The sequence below is a fragment of the Opisthorchis viverrini genome, assembly GCF_000715545.1.
Source record: "Opisthorchis viverrini unplaced genomic scaffold opera_v5_272, whole genome shotgun sequence".
NCBI lineage: Eukaryota > Metazoa > Platyhelminthes > Trematoda > Opisthorchiida > Opisthorchiidae > Opisthorchis > Opisthorchis viverrini.
In genome coordinates, this window is record NW_008751930.1 from 634,075 (window position 1) to 658,265 (window position 24,191).

Below are 24,191 nucleotides of genomic sequence, written 5' to 3' on the forward strand. Positions count from 1 at the left end.
GTGAAAGGTCTCAGGTGAATGTCCAAACTAGCTTGCATCCAAAAAACATAGTAGGTAGCAGCCATTTTTGTATTTATACATGAACTCGAGTTAGCTCAGTGGCTAAGGTGCGAAATTACTGACCGGAACGTCCATGGGGTTTGAACCCAACCTCAGCGCCCTCTGTCTCGGCTTAAGCAATCCGGCAGCCCTCATGCTTTCTTCCAGATATGTGGCAGCCAGGCACCGAAAGGGTGTACAGCTGAATGATTACAAGTGTAAACCGTTGATACATGAAGTAGATTTTGTGACATACTACTGATAACCCGATTGTCATGTCTTATCGTTTGTTTCGGCAAGGCCAGTTTCTTCTATACGACCAAAATCGTGTAAAAACGGGGGCCGGAGGAACGATCGCATGCAGCCTTCGGAACTGAACTCATGTAGTTTAATCACACTGATCTGTTTGGTTAACCCATCACAGTTGCGTTGTCAGAGCTCGAGATAGCCCAATGATCAAGGCGTGAACTTTGTGACCGAAAGTTTCCTGACTCGAATTCAACCTCCGGGCATCGCGACTGTCTAGCCTTGGGCAACTTGGCAGTACACCAGTCTTCTTGCCTTCTTCGGGTGGCATAGCAGCTAGGTACTGAACGCATGTATTGTCTACAAGCATCACTTGATATTACGTAACAGAGTCGCTTTCAGAATGCAGCCATTGGCATGAGAAAAAGAATATTTCTACCCAAGCCCCTTTGAAGTGGAGCTTACATGCCAAGATTTCAAGCTGTCGTTGACAAAACAAACGGTAATGATTTTAGCTAAACAATCATGATTTCTCCAATCACTTTGGGCAATTTTTTGGGCCTAATAATATTGCAGAATCGTAGAAACAAGTTGAATGCAGATACTCGTATCCATCGACTCCATTCGTTTTTCTCCGTCATGAACAAACAGACTGCCGTCTTTCAGGAAAGGATGCACGTGACCCCACTCCCTGGTAGGAGATACTGTCTGCTAATCAGTGTTCATGACACCTCCCACTCAACTTCTCTGAATAAGTGTCCAGAATTGTAGACAGCACGGAAGATTTTCAACAGACTGGCATAAGGTTTCTTTCCCATTCGCTTCTAGCTCTCTCTATGTTCATGTAAACTAAGACTGCGTAGTGGTGAACTGTTGGTGTCATAATGTCGATGACGTTCCAGATGATTGTCATCATCATCATCATCATCATATTTCAAGGTATAAGACGAAACGTTTTTAGGACAAATGAGGCTTTGTTGGTTCAATTGGGTGTTGGATCAAAATATTTCAATGCCGTGTACCGTAATTTCATTTCTAACAAGAGAACACCACGGAGAAAGCAGTCTCTCGTGGTCAAAAGTCCTCTTTAAAGTCACTACCGACACAAAAGGTCCTTGTAGCCTCTGTTTGGAACTTCCTCTTTAGGGGACGGTGCGTGCTTTAGTTAACCAGATGAGTATCCAGCGATTGCCACTCAGTCGAAGTTCCCACACGAAGCCACTGTAATGAAAAGTTATAGTACTCCAATGCTTGTTGAGTCTTTTCGGAGCACTCACTCTTTTGTCGATTTACCCCCCCATCATTTCCCTTAGTATCTGGAGTTCCGTTTCGGGAAAAGTGTGCGTTGGATTGCTTCCCTGATCTTTTGTCTTCAAATGGTGAGTTCTTGGGATCCATTATCGTAAACTACATGAAGTATGCAGAAACAAAGATAGACTTTTATGGTTTCAAACTTAGGACCAACATCGCTGGCATTACTGGCTGTTGATCAGGTGCTAATCACGTCAGAAGATAACAGATAGCCTTCGAATGCTATATAAACGCACGCAGGCAAGGAAGAAGTACCCACTCAACTGCGCACTGATGATGTCTCCTCGTATGGTGACGAAACGTTCGCAAGCCAATTGCCAAGCTCGGCGAACAGATCAACAGCCACCTGATCAACAACCAGTAAACCCACCCGATCTACCAATATTTCAACAAATTACCAATCGCTGGCATTGTCAGAGCCTGTACACAGTGAAGCGGAATATCCACCTACAAGCGAGTAAGACCGAAGGTACGAAATGATACAAATTAAGATGTGCAGACGTGCTTATTTTATCAAACGGATAACATTCAGTAGGAAAGTATCGTGGGCCTGTCACTTGCTCCTAAATCGGCCCGAAAATCCCCTTACGGAAAGCTGTAAAGTCCGGCAAACACATCAACAACCACTTGATCCTACTTTCCTGTTTCAACACAATCCTCGGCTCGTTGGAAAATCCATTGAAATGTTCTTCTCCAGTTCTTGGCTTCAGCCTCTTCAAATGCAGTTGGAACAATTTCGATACAATCACATTTGAAACAAGCTAACTGGTTTCTATACTACCCATGAGGTCGTTGAAAACTGTGGACAGTTCTCCACCTTTCTTTGGGCTCATCAGGCGGGCCTGGTCCCCGAATTTCTGTCAAGGGGATTTTGTGTCTGAACACTCAAAAACACGTATGTTGTGACAAAGTACGAAGTACGGTGGTGTTGATGCACTATACTCGTGTACGTTAACAGCTTAACCTAGACTTCCGGGAACCAGGATATTCTGTTTACCCCACTTAGAAATATTTCTAACTTCCACATTTTGTGGCTATGAGTATCAAGAAAGCGCCACAAATGTTTCATCATTCTCAGCTGTAATAACCGCGTACTCGTCGTACAGTGGTTTTAGCTGCCGCAGTTTCGTTCACCAGTGATTTGGGGGGTGGGTGGGTAGGTAGCTGTGCATTGCAGGCGGCAGCCGATATATTGGTGCATAAATCCAGCATTGTCACTGAGCTGTCAAGTTGGGGGGATTGGAAAGGGAGCTATGCATTGAAGGCAATAGCTTGGATGCATGAGTGCCATTGAGGGCGCGACTGGGCCATATCTGACAATGCCCCTAACAATTGATGTAGCCCGTTTCGGGGTCCTCATCCAGGAAGACGGCAGTGACCAGCGCAGCTGAGTTTGCTGGTAGTGGCTTTCATACTTCGCTGCCAAGTCATTGTTTGATCGCCTCTGGCTTTTCCACCCTTCACGTGGTTGTGCGAAAAGAGCCCTTCGAGGAAGTCGGTCGACTGGCATACGTATCATGTGGCCAATCCAGCGCAACGTATGCATTTGATCAGTTCATCTATCGATGGTGAGTTATTTCTCCCGAATACCATTCGACCTACTTCAGAATTGCTGATCCAGTGTTCCCACCAGATTCTAGGCGAATTCATTCTCGAATTCGGTGCAAAAAAACTGGGCTTTGTCGCTGTGCGGAGGTTTGTGTACGTCTACTTCCCACTGGGCTCTACTGGAGGGTTTCGCCTTGACACCCGGAGAGCTTCTCATACCAGGCTGTTCAGTGGGTCGAGCTCTGATGAACACAGCCTCCCAGTCCTCCAGGTTGGGGGTGGAACTGGCTGACTTCCACCCGTTGTCTTGGGGTTGGGCTTTTCAGCGAAAAGCTTTGGTGGACGACCCTAATCGTCCTTCTGTCTGACTGTGGATACACTGACAGTATTCCAGTTCGAGAACGAGACAAGGTCCACACCTTCAATGTACCGATGTCAAATGGGTGGAGTCCAGAAGTCGTGGTAGATAGAAAATACAGTAGCTCTTAATGAACTGAATACATTTCAGCGCAATAATTTCTATATTCCTTCTTTGCACCGCTCTGTCCTTTCAACCAGCGCCCAAAACCGTGTGACCGCGCAAGCGCTCCGGTTAACTCCGTAGTTCTCAATGGGAACTGTTTTCCAGTCAACTTAGCTGTTGACTTCTCCCATTGGTAGACGATTAGCGTTGCTGCAATCATGCCGCGATGAATCAGCACTGTCAGGCTTCTCGCTCGACAACAGCACTTTGGTGAGATGGATGATGAATAAAAAGGGCTGCTTTGCTACAGTTGAAAGGATCTGTGAAACAGTAGATCTTCAACACTTCGATGGGTCATTAACAACCCCCTCGACGATTCCGGTTCCCGTTTAGTGTGTGTGTGTGTGTGCGTGTGTGGAGCACTCGCTAGACTGCACTCCGTCACTGGGGTGATTTTTCTGTTGGCATCAAGAGAGCACGAGTAAATCTTTCTTTAAGGAAAAGAGTCTTCTTTGCTCGGACTATTTGTCCGAGCTCGACTTCGTCTTTCATTCCAGTGTAGTTTGATCGACCTTTTGTTTTCTACGTTATTTTGTGTCTAGCAGTGACTTGGTACTGTTGTTATTAGAGTCTTGGTTGTCTCACAGTTACTTGAGCGAGTTCTTTTTTCTGTATTTTATGGTCACTATCGCCCGAAAATCAGTACGTTTTTGCACCTAGATATTGTCCTTTCTTAAGTACAAAGGGCATCCGTTCAGAAAGCGGAAGGTCGACCCTTTTAGCCCTCTGCACTTTTCCTCTGAAATAAGTTTACTTGAACTGCGAATGCGCAGAGTTAAAGCGTGGTTGATAACTCGGTTTCACGTTGCTTGTCGTATGTGATTTGCCGTTATTGTCACAGGAAGGAAATTCCCATTCGTATAGCATAAATCACCTGGTTGGCTGTTGAATGCGCATGCCTCACGTTGTTTCCGTCTTCTACTCAAATCGAAGTGGAAGTGGAGTTTTCATAAAGGAAACTACTCACAAAGTTGCTGAAAACTCTTCGACAGCCCACGACCGGTTTTGCCCTTCCAGCAACCAGTCCGCGAAAGTAGTTCAGAGTCTAGGACCTCAGTGTTCCAGGATGATATCGTCCTAATCAAACAAAACTCCACTTCGAGAAATAAACTCATTTGCAAATCAATTTGGTTTTCACGAGAGACTCAACTGAATCTCTCGTTTATGACATTCAGTTGTAGAATATCATAAACGAGAGATTCAGTTGAGTCTCTCGTGAAAACCAAATTGATTTGCAAATGAGTTTATTTCTCGAAGTGGAGTTTTGTTTGATTAGGACGATATCATCCTGGAACACTGAGGTCCTAGACTCTGAACTACTTTCGCGGACTGGTTGCTTGTTTAAATTCCTCAGTTCTATTCTGATTTGAGGAGAGATTCTGATGTGGTCCACAACACGCGTCATTCATAGAAAACCGCGGAATACCGGAGTTACACAGTTGCTTTTCACAGCTAGTGATAAACACGTCCAAACCCGCAGTTCATTCAACTCACTACACGGATTCCATGTTTTGGACTGTATTCACATCCAGTTCAGTTTGCTCATTCTCAAGTCGATCCGTTGAAAATCCGACTGCACTTTTACTGGCGATTGTATAAACTATATTTTGTGACAAATTTTTGGTTGACGGATACAAGGGTGCGAAAAAAAAACAGAAGTTTCCGGACGACAATTTAGTTTGCTTTAATGCTTAGCTATACGGTCCATCAGAATGACCGATAGTTTGTCGCCAGTGAATGATACCAAATTAGGCATGGTGAAAATGGAGAGGTTATGCCTTCCTCTAAGCCCTGTGCCTTTTGTTCCTTACTAATGGTACCGCTTCTATTTCCCCTCACTGTCGAACTCCACACGGACTGCACAGTGGTTCTACATATCGCTCGCCCTGTACGCCCCTTCACTGGCGATCAGCCAGGGTAAGTGTTTGCCCGTCTCTCCTTGTCTTTGTCTCGGTTCAATCGTTTGGCTAATGTCAGCCTACGTTCTCAGTGTTATTCTGTTGTAATTGGAAAACCAACAAGAGACCAGTTGATCTTCCGGCGTTCGTGCGTGTTTTGATCACTTTGTTCCGATTCATCGGTCAAGATGTCAAGTCACGTGTCACATGGTATGCCAAACAACCGATTCGAACCGACCTGAAATACCGGCTTTCACGTGTGTTCTACGGCGATCGGTAAGTTATAAGTGAAACGCAAAAATGCTAGGCTTTAGCGCATCCGACCGAGCACAATGTATTAGAACTAGGCTGTTCAGAGCTGCTGCATGCTGATGCGAAGGTTCAGGCAGACACGACTTCACTAAAACAAGTCTCCCAACAGCGCGTTTTAACATTTCAAATGTGTACTAATACCCACTTGTCTTGAAGATGTTTCTGGGAGCAAGCAAAAGGAACCATGGTCTTTTTTCCGGGTGAAGTACTCAGGATGTTCAGTACTTGAGTACTTGTGACTGAGATAGTCCATGACCGTCACTTTTTGATCACCGTCAACTGTCCGTATTGACAAACACACTCACCAGGTAAAACATCTACAGACGAACCCGACATGTGTCCGAGCGGTAGGCTACCAGATGAAATTAGTCCGATCCTGGAACAGTTGGATCTGGCCCATCCGCGCGTTATGTTCACTTCAGAAGAAATGGATGGAACCTCTACTCCTTGAATGTCCGAATTGGTATACGTAAGGGGAGCTAACTTTGTTTAACGGTGTTTTGATTCGAAATAGAGGAAGCGGATCCTCGTTCAGATTCTGCACAGTACAGAAATCTGAATTCGGCCCCCCTTGACTCACCAGAACGAGGGCGCAATCCGTTAGGAAGTATGATGAAGAAAAGTGGCTTTCTAGACACTTTGTTATTTCGTAATAAGCATATTTTATCGCCATAGCGCACCACACCACGGTGAACTAAAGACGCACTTACCCACAAAGCAGAAATTTCTCTGCCATCACGCAATTTTGTTTGCCATTTGATGGCGTTTACCCTTCGGTGCGCAATACCGTTCCGCGCCCAGAACATTCTGTTGTACTCCTTGTCACGTGCTTCGGAGTATGTTGAACGGGTGATATGACAACTTGGTGGAATAGAGTGACACATGCTGTCCAGTCTTGTTAGCGCCAACAGAATCGCGATGAGCACGGCAAGCCGGCCAGCATTTTATCTGGCCTGAATCATTCTGTCCATTACAGAACACCATCACTCCAATCCAATTCCGACTGTTGTCTGACTGCAGAGCCTCTTCGGTGCCGTCAAAAACACTTTTCCCGAACATTTTAGCTGCCGTGGTTTAACCCATCCATGACTTCATATTCAATTGACACCCGCCACTGTCACTCGTTCCCTGCCTGCATGTCAAGGTCATCCTGCTGATGACCTTGGCTCAACTGACCAATAGCGTCGTTTCATGTGTTTCACTACATTTTCCTCGTTAGTTTTCCAAACATTCCAGGGTTTTATACTTGCGTGTTCCGTGGGGAAATCGTCAAAACTACATTTACGTTAACGCTCGTATCTTCGTTGATAAACTGAGAAATTTCGGTGTGCCAGCCAATCAAATAGACCGAGCAGAGTGAACTGGAGTTAAAAAGTCAACAATGTGGATGGTTGAGCGGCAAGCTGTCTCTGCAACTCCCCGTAAATCCTAAGATTTTAGTTGAGGTGGTCACACGTGTTGAATGGTCTACAGGGCCTTTAGGAATAAATTGTGTAGTGTTCAAGTCCATTGATCTCGATTAAGAGAATTATGCAAACCGCATGTTTTAAATTTGATTCATACAAAACTTTGAGAGAGTTCCAGATGAAAAACAAGCTATTAAACAGTTGAGACCGCGTTGCAACTTCGAATAATTGTGCGTACTTTTTTCTTGTGCTTTTTTGTGTTATTGTACTACCTTTTTCCCTCTCAATATCCCTCCGTTTCAGTTAGTGGCCTTCCTCTGTGGATATCGCTCCTGACCACCGGAGCAGTTGCCACATTCTACACAACGCTGGTAAGCGAAAATTGACTTATGTTACGGTGTTTTGTTGCTACGCATATATTCCCTTCTTAAATGAGACATTGTTCCATGATCCCTCTTCTCCTGGCCGTTGAATAACCCTCAGAATCGCTCTTTCATCTTCCACCCCCCAATCCTTACAGCGCACTAAGTGAATAGGACTGCTAATTGATTGTCAGCTGTCCTTATACTCAACGGATCTTGGCTGCTAAGTACCAGCGTCCCAATTAATCAATACGCGTAGGCGGGATTAGCAAGAATCACCCGGTTTTAGATCAACCCTGCCTCCTCCGATATTTTCCAAGGCATAACAGGTAAAATGACAACAATGCTTGATCCTCTTCTTCAGGTGGCATACCTTCAAAACCAGTAGAGTGCAAGTAACTGCTGGAGCAACTTGATAGCACGAAACAAACAACAGACTTACAGAAATAAGTAGGAGGCCGGTCCGCCGGTGATTGCATGTTACTCCAGTCAGCAGATTTTATCTTAAAAAAATAATCATAAACTTGAAGGTAGCTGGCTCTTTCCGGTACAGAGTTCAGTAAAACAGAAACGAAGGGAATGCATTCAATGTCTGGTTTTGCAAATGTTTGAAGCAAAGGAGGATCGTTTAGTCACTTCTTTGAGGGATGTTTCCGATCAGAGAATTGCTCACCCTCACCGAGTTCTCAGAAAAATTAATTAATTAATTAATTAATTTATCAATTCAATACGACCGTAGTCGGCGACAACCCGAGTAATGTTGAAGACCAGTGCCACACTTTGTTACACCTATTAAACAGTTGAGACCGCGTTGCAACTTCGAATAATTGTGCGTACTTTTTTCTTGTGCTTTTTTGTGTTATTGTACTACCTTTTTCCCTCTCAATATCCCTCCGTTTCAGTTAGTGGCCTTTCTCTGTGGATATCGCTCCTGACCACCGGAGCAGTCGCTACATTCTACACAACGCTGGTAAGCGAAAATTGACTTATGTTACGGTGTTTTGTTGCTACTATAAAAAAACTCTCGCGTCCAAATTGGCGTACGGTACTATGATGACCTCGCGTCATACCCAAATTCGAAGCTTCCATGAAATGAATTTACTTAAATCCCCTACACACTCTCATCTCTTCACTTTTTGACATCAGGCTTGCAAGTCAGCTTTTCGGCCCGCCCGCCCGCATAGTTCGCCCAGCTTCTCTATCTGAAACGATAGACAAGCACGTGCACTTGTGTCCTTGAAAGTGGGTGCCTCAGCGGTTAGTACCGATAGACGACTCGTGAGGTAAACTTGATAAGACCTACCGGACCTAGAGTAACAAAACCCGTTCTCTAGTTTCATTACATTGCATTTGGCCAGCAATCTTGGGCCAACTACCTGACATCATAATCAGCGTCCTTCAGAATTTACCTGTCAAAACCGACCTGTAGAAGTAGACCTTTGAAAGCCCGTCCATTAGAAACTTGACTCGGTTGAGGGGTTTGTCACCGACGTAGATGACGACGGGATAAGTTGAACAGTGGAAGATTTTTTGGCCAACCAGAAGAGTATGGCGTCTGTACTTGATCAGGTTGCTCAGACGTCCAGATACATTTCCACGGACCACCCAATCTCGGTTACTTGAGAGCATCAGCGTTTGTCGTTGGTTCATTCGTGGGATCAGGCACCGAGGTTGCAAAATCGTGAACACGTGACATCATCAGTGCGTCCTCAGTGCAGCTCCACCGAGGCACTGCACCACCTCGTTTGACAACCACGCGATCATGGTTGTACTGTCCTGTGCTAAGGCCGTGATCTCAAAACAAGGAATTGGTTAGTTGGCCTAAACGCACGATCTAGGTGTCCTATCTGACAGGTAACGTGTAGTTTAATTCACCAACGGACGGTCAGTAATAATTGCGGCGAAACCGAATTCTACGAACTTCACCTGCGTTGCAATTGGACAGTGAACAATATATTGAATTGGACGTGGGCAAACAATATAGATAGGTAGACAGTGCTTCTATGGGAAATTAACAGTAAATCGTGAGGAGAATTGAAGAAAGGCTTACGGCTAGATTGAACCACACAGGATGGTACACGAAGGACAAATTAAACAGGGAAAATGTTCATTTCCAAGTGGGATAAATTTTCAACCACAAGCCCAGCTACACCAAAAGAAACGGTCCCCCAAATAAGGTGAACGAAAATATGTACTTTTATCCTAGAGGCCACAGTTCAAAGATAAAGGCATGCGGTCATGCGTATGCGAAGGGTCTTTGTGTATTGTCCAACGTTCTTAACGCGTTGCGTTGTAAAATGTCTCAAGGCTCAGACATACGAACAAGGCCGTTAGAGTAACACACAATATCATAACTTCAAAGAAGAAGCTACTCTGCCTTCCACGATGCATTTACTGTGAGGTTGGGAAGGATTTCATCCTTTGTAATCAAAATTTTTGTATTGGTATTCTTTGAATGTATGTTTTAGTCAGTGAAATTCCCCGTTCGTTTGACTATCATCACTGCTTTACATTAAAATCCATTCCGAAGTCATTTCAAGAGCCATTCCACGTGCGGTCACAAAACGCCCAAGTTTCAATACCTTGCTGTTCGAACCCCGAGGTCGGTCGGAAAGTGGGAAGGGGGTGCAACCAAACAGAGCATCTTCTATCCATGTCAATCCACTGCGCTCACGAGTTCGCCCTAATAGATCCATACAGGCCTATTTCGTACCATCTCGGAGGTCGCTGTGTTGATTTATACAATCGGTTATTCTCAATGGGTGATTCAACTTTCCCCAAGTGACTAGTTTCACACATATTCAGGTTACTCCACTCGCCATCTGTTGACCGAATAGAATTTTTTAAATTTCACACTCGCGCGCTTTACTGCTATTATATTGGGCCTTTTACTTCATTTAGGGAGGTATTCGAGCGGTCGTTTGGACGGACGTATTACAGCTGCTTGTACTCACATTCGGACTTCTACTTATCGTGATCATGGGTATCGTTAAAGTTGGCGGTCCACAAGTTGTCTGGAATATCGCTTTGGAGGGAAAGCGTCTTCAGTCTTTCAGGTCAGTTCTCACCCTAGACACGGTTTGCAGACGAATTTTCCTCCTGAACAAATCTTGTGCACATAGTTTAGGTCCACACTTGTTGTGGAGACAATGAGTTCGTTAAATTTAGATCTTCGGTTCCAAAGATGGATTTTTCATAACCCCCGTTCCCATTTGAATATTTTCCTCCACAGCTTCAGTCCAGATCCTTTGCGGCGACATTCCGTATGGATCTTGGCTTTCGGTGGAGCTGGCATGGTGCTCAGCATATACGGAGGTAATCAGACGCAAATACAAAGGTACTTATCATGCAAGGACATGAGAACTGCCCGAAGGTGAGCTTTTGTCATACAACTAAATTTAGATTGCTGTTTGCTTTCCAGACTGTCGGATTGGGCACTTGGAAATATAGACACCTCAAAATGTTTGCACCATGTTCCTCCTCCTCACACACACACACACACACTCACTCGGTGAGCAACATTCATTCACTCACTTTCACACATTCATTCACCCACCTATTCCCACGCGCACCCTGCCATCCCTAAACGTAGGAAACTACTCATAACGTTCATAAATGGAACTACCCACAAGGTCGCTGGAAACTCTTCGATAACCCACGACCGGTTTTGCCCTTCTCGAGGCTCATCAGGTAGACACAGTCCCCGAGTTTCCGTCAACCTTATGTTCCACTTGAAAGCAAATTGCACGACAATTAGAAGACAGACCTATAGTTAGCGCGGACGGTTTTTTGACAGCCTAGTACAAGTTTTCATTATCGTATTGCGACTGTCTCAGGTGCAGTCAAGTCAGGCGCCGTTAGATCGATACTCGCGATGTATGAAGTGCTTTACAGATGACGTGAAAACATCGCTTGAACTGATCTCGTGAGTGATGTCAACTATGTGTGCCAAAATGTAGCATTTGACCAAGCCTTGAGTTCAATCGTGTTACGGCAACAAATATTCACGTATTCTCTTCCCAGTTTGCTATTTTGTGGGCCCCATCTAGTCCACAGCAAGGGGAGGACGAAACAAACACATTCTGTTGGAAGAGAACTGATATCTTGACTGTGACGCTCGAGTAGATTGTATAATACTTTGTAAACATAAAGTTGCAGCTGCAAAGGTGCATCTTTGGGAATGAAATAGGCGACGATTAACTCTGCCAACAGATCATCTTTAAAGGGTGAACTCGAGCAGACTTGCTTTTCGCAATACTCGTGAAGGATAGAACTTTCAGGTGGATATAAATCTTTCTGCATAACTAGTAACTCTGAGTCTACTAGCAGTTTAAATCATTCCAGAGTTCAGTCTATCGGTTCACTCAGTCAATTTAAGCGAATACGTTCCTTTTGCAAACTAATTTGGTTTTGCGAGAGACTCACCCGGAACCCAGCTGAATCTCTCGTTTGGGAAGTTTCCAGGTAACTGAATGTGCTGCACCAGGCCGCTTCATGTTTCAGTCACTATGATATTCGAGATATCGGGATACATATATATTTTTGTAATGCACTACTCATAAGGTTGCTGAGAATCCTTCGACAGCCCACAACCGGTTTCGTCCTTCTTAGGGCTCATCAGGTAGGCGCAGTGCATTACGAATAAGTCAAAACTTGCTTCTGCCACAGTGGTACAAGATGTTTAGTGTCGCGTAGCGTGCTAAACTAAAAATGTGATATCCATCAGTCTTACCATTCCGTAGGAAAAAGGAAGTGCACACTTAAAAAAAGACCGTACGAAGTGACTGCCCGATCCGTCCACAAATGCAAGTAATTCCTTCCACTAGAGTTTTTGATTTTTCTGAACAGCAGAAGTTAAGGTTCTAGACCTTTCTGTCTCCAAATTGTCCGGGACCGCCCCCAATTTCCGGGTTCCTTGTCACATAAAGAGTGTCTTCACTTGTTGGTGGTGGGATTCACGCCCGGAATCGTAGCACTTCCAAATTTTTTAGACTCAAAATGGTTACATAATCGCAATCTTCAATCGTTGGCCGCAATTTGTGACCAGATTTGAACTGAACCAAACCGAGACGCATCGGGACTAGGACATATTGGTTTGATCCCCTGAAGCGACTGAACATCACATTGGACAGCACCGAAATCTGGAGTCCAAAGTGTTCTGGTTAATGCGCTTTCGGTCATGATCGACCACTGGTTGCTGAAAACATTGGGGTTTACGAACCTGATGGCGTCATTAGAGCTCTGCTGTTCTTCAGGCTGCACTCCGGAGGGTTTGATAAAAAGCTAAATAAATACAGATAATCGTTCAGCCATAACACCCTTTCGGTGCCCAGCTGCCGTGCCACCTGAAGCGTAGACAGGAGAAGTCCAGTAGTGTAGGTCGGGTTCGAACCACGGACCTTCCGGTCAGTAAACTCGCCCTATAACCACTGAGCTATCTCGCCCCCGGAGGATTTGAACCTTAAAAGACTGGGTTTGACCCGCAGGACCGCTGCACCATCACAGGGGGATTAGGCGACGTTGGGATGGTCCGTCACGCCCCCGGAGGGTCTGAACCCCAAAAGACTGAGTTCGACCTGCAGGACCGCTGCTTCATCACAGAGGGATTAGACGAAGTCGGATAGAGTGCTCATACAATGTGTTGATGTAATAGCTCCTAGTCAAAAAAGAGTCTTTGGACGGGACTCGAACCCGCGACCTGCCGCTCACGGGATGAGTGCCAAATCAATTTGAACTCCAACTCAAATGCGCATCGTGGTGTAACGTCTGCGATGGCTTTATCAGTAGGGCTATCATATCTAATGCAGGAGGTCGCAAGATGGAGTCCTTTTGAAGAACTCACGTGGGGTTTCTTTGGTCTACCAACAAGGACCAGAAGAATGGTACAACTGTATATTCAGTATAATCTATAGGGATCTCCCCCAATCTTTCCAAATCCGTATGTATAAGCACCTCCGGAGAAAGCTGAGGACAACCGCATAAGCATTTTGTTTAAATTGAGTCACTACATGGAGAGTTTGTCGATTTGTCTGTCAGTAGTGGGTTGGCGGAAGCGAATAAGTCATTTGGTGGGCACCAACAGGTGGATGAGACTAAGCGGTTTATTTATTTCCTTCTACTGTGAAGCATGTCTGCTCTTAGATGTCATATGTAGTAGTCTAGTTAGTAAGTATTCAAAAACGCAATTGAACTGCGTTAGTTGCTCAGAATAGAAACCTTTTGTGCATTCATTTTGCACCCAAGTTGTGTGCAATCCTACGTGAGATGAACGGCGGGTTTAGCACAGCTGAGGCTCGAATACGGAAAGAATAAATTTGAAAATTATGATAAGCTTCTTCAGAGTTCCAATAGTAGGGGCGTATTCCTAAGCACAACGTAGGTGGTAAGAAACGTTCCTTCCTTGTTCTTAATAACCCAACATCACATCAATTGGAAGAATGTGTCACGTGCGGGCTACGGACCAAACGAAGGCATGCCCTGATTGGTCAGAATGCCAGCCAATCTGCAGCTCGACACTTCTCGCCTCCCCACGGAGATTCTAGTACCACCTCCTGGAACTTTCTGTGATTACTCTACAAATGCAGTTGTAATAATCTTCCTTTGTCTCCATAAAGGGCTGTCTGATGTACCATAGTGGGCGGAGCGGGAAGCCAAGGACTGACAGAGTTGCCCGACCGTTCAAAAAGACACAACACTCCCCCTCTGTGGGTCAATCCTGACCAAAAAATATACACGCAACCGTCTGACACGCTGTGTACTTCTCTTCGAGCGTCAGCACCCAACTTCCATTGTAGCTCCAGTAAGCAACTGGACACCAAGAGGACAGTCACATGGGATGTCGATCAAAAGGTCCGAGATCGACGTGACTCAAACACAGGCGCTCATAAGTCACTGTCGCTCGCTTAACCTAGGATTCTCACCATGCTTCTGTCACACATGATGAGACCAGAGAAATGAGTACAATCGGAACTCCGGAATCTGGAGCAGTGTTTGTCTATTCAATTGTATACGACTTTATGGCGTCTCCCAGAGTGTGGGAGCTTGTAGCAGCTGGAGAACTGGAGCAATTCAGTAACCCTGGGGTTGGGTTCGAACCACGGACCTTTCGGTCAGCAGGTTCACTGTTTAACCACTAAGCTCTGTCGACCTCAGGTTATGTACCCGTACGGATAAGCGATTATGTTCATATCTGTGTGGTATGCTGATGCTCTCTCGAGTTGGCTGGTGCTCCCTCCTTCCTCCTGCAGAGCAATCCTTCTGAACATACCAATGAATTCGATATTCCTGGTGGTCCAACTCGCCGCTGGCCTGGTAGCCTATGCCTACTTTATCGACTGTGACCCGATCGGTGCGAAACTGGTGAAGAAAGCGGATCAGTTGTTGCCCTACTTGGTCATGGTTCTGTTTGATGGAATTCCTGTGATACGTGGCCTCTTCCTGTCCATTATATTTGCTGCAGCCCTAAGGTAAGTCACTGGGAAACGACACATCGCCACTTTTCTGCTTCTGCTATGCAATAGTGGGTAGAATTTCGAAAGTGTGGCTCTCTTGATACATTTGGAACGCTTTTCACTGAACAAAGACGATATATGGTTTATGATGAGCCCGTAGAAGGACAAAACTGGTCTAGATTTTCGAAGAATTTTCAGCAACATTATGAGTAGTGTATTATGTCTATACATGTACCACGATATCTCGAATATCGTAGCGGGTGAAACATGAAGTTGCCTGGTGCAGCACATTCAGTTGCCTCTGGAAACATCATAAACGAGAGGTTCATTTGGGCTGTAGGTGAGTCTCTCACAAAAGCAGATTTTTTCGCAACTGAGTGTATTCCGCCAAGTGAATACACATTCCGTTTCATAATGATGTGAGTCACTTGTCACATAGATGGGAATAACTGGGATTTCTTGAGCACATTTCTGGGGTTCTAAAGTACATTTCGCTTGGAAACAGCCCACAAACATTCCAGCACTCATCATTAAACACTCAAATACGATTTAAAACCCCTTTGTGTTGATAAATCTGTCTTAAACCACCTTGTCATCATTGTGCCGACTGGAATGTTTGATGATTCCATGACATTCAGACATTCTTTGAGGGAGCTTCCTTGAGAAGGCTGGGATCACACGTTTCGTTGTGGCGCGTTTTAAGTAGTATCTATCTCCTGAGGATTCAAAAACCAAAAACTCAGCCTCACTCGTTGGTCAGGGAAACGCTTCCGTTTATTCTGGATCGATAATCTTAGGAATGAGAGGAGAATTTGTGGTTCACCTCGTGGAAAATCTTTCAGAGTCTACATGCGTCTCAGAACGCAGGGGACTCTAATGTGTTTCTACAGTGGGTTAGACATTTGGAGTCTTTCTCATAAAGAACTAATTGTTCAAGGGAATTCAAGCCAAGCAAACGCAGTGCTGATTACCCCTAATAAAGACAAACCAGATGTCACCTCTCCGATAATGATGACTCACGAGTGAAACTTAATGCAGAAAAGACCGAATTTTCGAGAACATTGTCACTTCCAATAGGAATTCCCGGCGACGTGAAATATGCCGACATACTTGGAAGTTCAACTCCACAGTTTGGTGATTAATTGGTCAAGGTTATCCGTACGGCTAGCAGTAGATCAAAAGAAGTGCTTGTTCAAACGTGAGGGAATCTCAGCTTAGCATGATTGGCAGTTGGTTTTTGCTCAACTAGACAGCTTGGATACTAACGTTCCATCAACATTCAAGATGAAATCATTGGTAGCCAACGCACGTCGTTGTATCTGAAGCTTCGCTGAGCTGTGAGGGGCACATGCACTACTTGCCAGACCTAATCTTCAATTAGTATTGTTATTAGTAGGCTTGCCGAATTGCGTCATAGTTGGTCGCTTTCCACGCAACATTTGAGTCTTCCTTTCCTAAAGGAAACTGCTCGCATGTGAGCTGAGAATTCGTCGACAGCCCACAACCGGTTTCGCCCTTCTTGGGGCTCATCACGCGGGCGTAGTCCTCGAGTTTCCGTCAACCTTATGTACTACCTGAGCCTTCCTTCTCAATCTCTTGGAAATTTATACACAGACCGATCAGGTATGGCAAAGCTGACAGGCGCGTCCGTTGACTGATACACTTGTTATAGGTCACAAGTCAAATGGGGGAGATTTTAACACCTTGTTTCTTTGAGGTTCACTTTCACCCAGGAAAAAAAGCTTCACGCAGCCGTCCAAAAACAAATTCGAATCGAGAGGCAAGCGCATGATCGATAGCGGTTTCATTTATGTCCGCACGTGACACACTGAGCATGAGGCTTCTGAAAACTCTTGGACAAATCGGTGTAAAAATGGAGTCAGTTGTCCTTTATTTAGTGTCGATCTGGCAGCTGCGTTTTACGTCGTTTACGGAACCACAGACGGTAAAGTTCCTCCTTTCAGTGATTCTCTGGTTATCCAAAGAAGATGGCAACCGAATCGGCGTGGATATAAGGAACTAGCCTTATCGTTGGCGCCCCCTTGGCGGCTGACTTCCTTTCGATATCCCAATGATACTTCTGTATCGTTTGTTCTGTAGCCCACACCCGATGAGATGCGGTCAACCATCCGTATTTCTGGGGCGCCATACCTGAGTATTCTCGCTGTTCAAGTAAGAATTTTCGGTCTGAACAGTAGTTGGTCATTTCACATAATCATCAAACTACTGTGACATCGAAATTCGAACCCGTGATCTCCCGATTAGGATATGGAGACTAGACCGTTGGGCTACGAACAGTTGGTTCACCGCTGATCTCACCCTGAGTTGGGCTATAGGGCAGCTCATTTTTCCTTCACATCACGTTGCAAAGTGTGTGATTCGCTGTTCAAAAGACAACTACTCAGATCAAAGATTCACGCTACTATTGAACTACTGACAGTTTGTTGATAGTATGAGAATATTTGGAAATTTTTCCCCACAGTTGAAGTTAATCTTGGAATAGTCAGATGCCTTTTTTTTATAAGCCATCGATCCTTATGGATGACCTGATAATTTCAAAGTTTTCGGCCTGACCAAGGTGGGTTTAGGTACCGAAAACCCAACCCAGATTTCTGTTGATACATATATGGTTGGTTTATGGGAACCAGGGTAGAGTAACATGGGTTCACGTGCAGCCAAAATGCCCTAGTTAAAGCTGATCTGGATACAGGGATTGAGATGAACATCAGATGGCTATACGACTAGAAGGCCCTTGACGAAGTGCAACAAAACCCCAGCTGCTGAATTGATCCCGCAACCCCTTTGATGATCCAGCAATAGCTGTGGGTGCGAGCGCGAGATGGACCAAGTGGTTAGAGCACGAGCCCACTGACCGGAAAGTCCGTGATTCGAACCCGACTTCTGCCTCTCGGTGTCCGCTGTCTAGGCCTGGGCAACCTGGCAGTATCCCAGCCCTCGTGCATCCTTCTGGTGGCACGGCAGCTAGGCACCGAAAGGGTGCTACAGCCCGACGATTACTGTGTGTGCGAGGAGAACCACTTCCGATGCTCGCCGAGCCGCATTGAGCGAAATTCAAGACCCAGATTTATGCCACCTGTTATTCATTGATGATATCATCTTCTACAATGTTTTCCGACGCTGCTGGACGATGCAGTCCTGTGGAGATCCAGGCAGCCTCGAGGTCGAATCCGCCATGCAACAGCACAACTGCCAATTAACGTCAAACTACTCTCTCTCCGCTCAGTCATGCTGTATGATACAAAACCTGCCAGTATTTCAAGGCAATTACAGAGAGAGAGCCTTTTGGAGGGCCATTTCTGTACATATTCAGGGACGGTGTCTAACCGTTGGGAGCTTGACTCAACGGGATCATTTTTTGTTTTCGAAAAAGTTTGGTGACCATCGGCAGATTTATTGCTGGGCGACGTTTCGCTTTTGACACAAAAGCTTGGTCAGGTCAAGTGGCTAGGTTCCGAGGTTGGTCGAGGTTCAAGGCGAAAGTGGAACCAACCTGCTAAGCCAAGCTAAATATCTGTTGGGTGTCGGCCGAGGGATTTTTGTGTTAGGGTGGGTCAAAAAGTGTTGGGTCGATGGGGGAACCCACATGTGTTTTGGTCCAGTCTAGGGTCTAGTTCTTCCGGTTCGGTCATTTGATGACCCCTCTTGAACGTCGTTTGAACCTCCTGTCCGTCTGTGTGGGTGAGCTAGTTTTAAGACAGTTGTGTAAGAGGGATGCTGTGACTTTTGGTCGGGTTGGGATTTCCACCCCCACCCCACCGTTTTTGCTAATGATCCTAAGTGGATTGACAACCACACAGTCACGTGTCAACTCGGCTTATCTAAGACCGCTTTCCATACGCTCGCCAGTTCTACACCCTCAATTTCCACCGCCTCGGCTCTCAACCTCTGTGGTGTGAATCGCACTCCCCGTCTTAAAATTCTCACATTCTCCAGATCTATTCTATGTCCCATGTACAAGGCATGTGCCGCCATCGTTGAGTCTTTGACCAGCGTTTGGTATTCTTCTACATTTCTTGGTGGTTTGTTTATCCTTCTTTTATGCTCACCAGTTCTGGTGTGCTGGCAGTTTGTCCTGTACAAACTTTAGTGCAATCGTTGCAGTTCGTTTTGTGCACGCAGTCCCTAGTCCTTTCAGCCGTGTGTCAAAAGCTAAGCGTTGCCCAGCAATAAATCTAACGATTGTCACCAAACCTTTTCGAAAACGATGACTACTCAAGCGGTTGCAAGTATTTTTCACCTGAGGGATCATGCCTCATTTCATCAAGCGCAGATGCGAGCCACAAACGTATTACCTCGGGCACAACGAACGCCCAAGTTCATCAACTCTACTCCGCAACGTGTGTAAAAACTACGGTTAGAACTGTGCTGGATACCGATTGCTCTAACTGCCGAACATCTAGGCATGGCCTACAGTTAGGCCACTGTCACAGCCGACAAAACCGCCGTCGATACTTCCTTGTAAAGGTTTTGTGGAATTCTCCGCGCACGCACCAAATCTAATACTGTCTAAGTGGACATCCGGCCTCTGTGACTTCAACTCAGAGTCATTTGAAAGCCAACTACATCACTACACCGAGGCTTTACGGTAACCATTCATCGTTAAACAAACGGAGCATCTTAGCGCGACAGTCACCTTGGTTGGCAGACAGAAGAGACATGTCGCTGGAATTCACATCCATCCAATAAAAATTGGTTTATCACCGACATATGTGACAAAAGTTAGTGGATAACTACGTATTCGCTGAGTAATCGGGACTACCTGAACAGGTTATACGATAAAGAAAACTGTCCAGCCGCAAATCCACTGTTTTCCTCTATGTGAACAGAAAGCATCTGACAAGTGAACGGAGGTTAGATCTGTATCGAGCTCACATTTAACCCATTGGTTTCACGCTAACCCGTAGAGAAATCCACTGCTAACTAGCTTCGACCATTTGAGTAGTATTCGGGTGGATTAAGTCCATTCATCGTCATCATCATCATCATCATCAGTGACAGCATGACATCAGTGTTCAACACCGATGCTTCACTGCCCTTTAGGGCGAATAGGTTTCACAATCGATTCCCCTTTCTTTCACAGCACTGTTTCTTCCGGTGTGAACAGCCTGGCTACTGTGATTTTGGAGGATATCTTCCGACCTCTTTTCTATTTTATATCCGGCAAGGATGTAAAGCCGAAATCACGAACGCTCCTGGCCACATTATTCTGTGAGTTTTTCTCCCATTTGCATTTACCATGAAATTTCCGATTGGGGGGATGTAAAAGGTACCCTCCGTATCCCTGTCGCTTCTGCTGAATCTGTTTGCCATTTTCTCCAATCCGTGATTGTTCATTTATTGATTTTCTCGAAACCAGAAACATATCCACCATTTCACGAATCTGATTCGTGTGCTATCTAAGGTTTTGCTAGAAATGTCCAACAATTATGTTCTTCTCTGGTTGATCAGGTGACTGTTGATTTGCTCGCCGAGCTTGGCAGTTAGCTTGCAAAGGTGGCCACCAAGCGAGGTGAAAGCATCAATGAACGATCTGGAGGGGGGGGGGGTAAAACGTTTAGAAGTCAGTTGCCAAGCTCAGCGGACAGGTCGACTTTATTATCATGGCCATCGAGAGCATAGCATCAGTGTTCAACACTGATGAATCCCTGCCGTATTCATGGTGGTACGTGGGCCGGGATGCACCCAGGGCCCCCCATACCTGAACAAGACGACGTTTAAGGTCCTCAACCGAAGTCTTTGACACAGAAGCCTGACCACAGGGCAGTGGTGTTTGGTGGGAGATACAAGTGCATCGCAATTTTTATAAAACAAGCTACCACACACGTGTTGGTTGAAGCTCTAACTGTTGACCAACCTGCTATGAGAGACGAGAGTGCGGATTTCGTATTGACACCCGCCCACCCGACAATTTTAAGTCTTTTCTTCGTGACGGTCTGGACTACTTGAAAGGGAATCCGTCCTTCTGAGCCTTCTGGTACTTTCTTGATATCAGAAGCGTTTTGTCTCGTTCCCTCTCTCCCTCCTCAACTGAAATTCACTCACACAAGTGCATGACTGCCATAAGAAGGGGAATAAAACTTGCTACCAATTATCAATCACTTATTAACTGCGACGAATAAATACTTACCTGGACTTTTGAAACGGAAGTCTGTTTGAACGTGGTCTTTTTGGGATACATTCGACTGACTCTATGGATCAGTAGAAACCGGCTTATCGTTTGCTTTCACATTATGTCACACAAATACAACTTTTCATACAGAGTCATGCCTAAACGAGGAGTCAAAACGATTGCGTGAAGAACTGCGGGGTTCCTAGTCTCGCATTCTGTGAGGTAGAATCCGAAATTTTATGCAAAAACGCTCATGTTGAGTATTCCATTGACAACTGTTGTTTATTGCATACCTGTACGCTGTCGAGGCAGGTGACCAGTCACTTGACACGATTGAATGTAACCTACTCACTTTTCGAAAGTTTTCATGGTTTTCATAAACGAAACTACTACTAACAAGATTGCTGAAAACTCTTCGACAGCCCACGACCGGTTTCGCCCTTCTTGGGGCTCATCAGATAGGCGCAGCCCCCGAGTTTCCGTCAACATTATGTTCTCCTTGAACCCTAATTGGACTGTTTTCTAGAAATACACTCATTTGCGAATCAGCTTGCTTTCACGAGAGACTCAACTGAGTCTTTCGTTTTGTTTTCAAAGTTTGGATAATTTGAGACGTAGTGAAGCAGCGTCAGTAACAATGACGATTAGGTGAAGCGTGATAGATAATTAATTCAGCAAATGGATACGTTTAATTCTCACCAGCTATGTGCTTTTCAAGGTCGTCTGATTGTCAAATATCGATTTTTGTGCAGCCAACTCCTTGTGGACAACATTCTTCACACCTTTGCATCCGTATTACCATTGGTCTGACTCAAAATGATCAAAATCATGCAATTAACTTGTGCATTGAAAAGATTCTGTGGTAAAAAGCTGTTGTGCAGTCAGAGACCCGGTATAGAATCTATCTTACTCGCCGTGGAATGTGCCTACCGAGTGTGACATTTCTCAAAACGGAATGTTTCATTGCGCCATTCATTACTGAGTACTAAATCACTGCTGCGTTTGGCGACTGATTGGGGTATTTTGGAAACCAACATTCCTGCGCATCAAACAATAGTGAATGGATTGTTGTGGGAATACTCCTTGATGAGAACACGCCTTCAGCGTGTGACATTTGTGTGACTTCCCCTAAGATTAGGCAATGTAGCACTGTGGATGCCATTTCACAATAGATCGCCTAATGTCTGTCGTTGGAGGATGGCCCCGTCTGTTTTCAAGCTCTCCTGTGCGCTACGCACATCTGATTATTCCCGACAATACTGAAAGAGCTGTACAAGACCCGTCGCCTTTCAAACACAGACTGACATGAGGTGGGTGGGAACTGTGGACAGGTCACTACAGGTTTTGTCCTTTGTAGCACTCGAAATCACCCAATTTCCAATTATCTGTAGGTTGTATTGGAACACCAAATTACTCAGGTGCAGCGGTAAACACAGATTGCGAAATCGGTCGGTATTAATGTGAGGCTAAGCTGAAGTAAGGTAGAACCTGTCGTCCACGATATGCTCCACGGAAGGCGCTGCACCAATTGCATTCCATATCTATCCTTTGGAGATGGACGAAGTCCTCGTGAGTTTTGACGTAATTTCAATGTACACAAACATCCCTAGGGCAGATGCTCTGGAGGTAACTGGAGGTACTGGCAGACAGACACTTGGGGAACGGACACAGCTCTCAGTGGATGAAATAGTTGAGGGCATAAGAGTGTGTTTGAATCTTAATAAGTTTGTTTTTGACACAACTGTTTACTCACAAGAACAAGGCCTTGAAATGGGATCTCCAATATCCCAAGTTTCAGCCAATATTTACATGGAGGACTTCGAACAAATAGCCTTGGCTGGATATGATTGTGCACGCAAAGTTTTTTGGCGTTATGTTGTCTACACCGTTGTTGTAATCAAACGAGATAACGTGAACAGCTTCCACGATTATCCCAATAGTTTAAACCCACACATTAAGTTTAGCATGGAAATAGAGTCCACCTCGGGCATATTAACTTCTCTGGACTGTATAACACATAGGGTTGGTGGAAAATTGAAAACGACTATCTACCAGAAACGAACAGACACAGGAACTGTCTTAGGCTATTCATCAACACACCAAAGTCCGTGTACGCCAGCATTGTCTCATCAGGTTATTCGAAGATTGTTGAACTTAGCCAACATTCGAGTAGCTTTTCAGAAGGGAAAAACGCTACGCTCAGTTTTGGTGCAATTGAAAGATCCCCTGCAGGCTGAAAGGACTAGGGACTGTGTGTACAAAATTAACTGCAACGATTGCGCTAAGGTTTATATAGGACAAACTGCCAGGGAATTGCACACCAGAATCGGTGAGCATAAAAGAAGGATTAACAAACCACCAAGGAATGCAGAAGAATACCAAACGCCGGTCAAAGACTCAACCCTAACCGACCAAAGGTCACAGCATCCCTCTTACACGCAACTTTCTTAGCACTAGCTCACCCACACAGACTGACAGAAAGTTCAAACGAAGTTCAAGAGGAACCTTCAAATGAACCGAGCCAGAAGCACTAGACCCTAGGCTGGACCCAAACACATGTGGGTTCCCGCATCGACCCAACACTTGTTCAACCACTCTAACACACTGAAATCCCTCGGCCGACACCCAACAGAGATTTAGCTTGACTTAGCTTATTGGTTCTCCTACCGCCTTAAATCTCGGCCAACCTCGGAACCTAGTCACTTGGCCTGACGAAGCTTTTGTGTCAAAAGCGAAATGTTGCCCAGAAATAAATCTACCGAGTGTCACCAAACCTTTTTCGAAAATAGAGTGATTTGTTTGTTTAACTGTAAATCGGTTCGGAATGTCTCAGGATCTCTCCTTAATCTCTTCTGTCCTGGAGCGATTTTGCTACCGAGTCCACACCAAATGACTGAACCACGGAGATCCAGTTTCATCCTCCTTAGAGCTAATCAGCAATGCACATCCTTGGTCGTGTCATCAG

The 24,191-nt window shown here is 45.2% G+C and overlaps 1 protein-coding gene across 1 annotated transcript in view; it reads left to right on the forward strand.

Annotated features, from left to right (window-relative positions):
• Window positions 1–24,191, forward strand: part of T265_14824 (hypothetical protein) — a gene marked incomplete at both ends in the record, with an annotated part of 60,100 nt that overhangs the window by 30,227 nt on the left and 5,682 nt on the right. Inside the window, 7 exons of the mRNA XM_009175441.1 lie at window positions 1,599–1,664; window positions 5,533–5,584; window positions 8,548–8,615; window positions 10,547–10,701; window positions 10,878–11,018; window positions 14,893–15,111; window positions 20,198–20,325. Of these exons, the coding sequence (XP_009173705.1) occupies window positions 1,599–1,664; window positions 5,533–5,584; window positions 8,548–8,615; window positions 10,547–10,701; window positions 10,878–11,018; window positions 14,893–15,111; window positions 20,198–20,325 (829 nt within the window). The remainder of the gene's footprint in view (window positions 1–1,598; window positions 1,665–5,532; window positions 5,585–8,547; window positions 8,616–10,546; window positions 10,702–10,877; window positions 11,019–14,892; window positions 15,112–20,197; window positions 20,326–24,191) is intronic.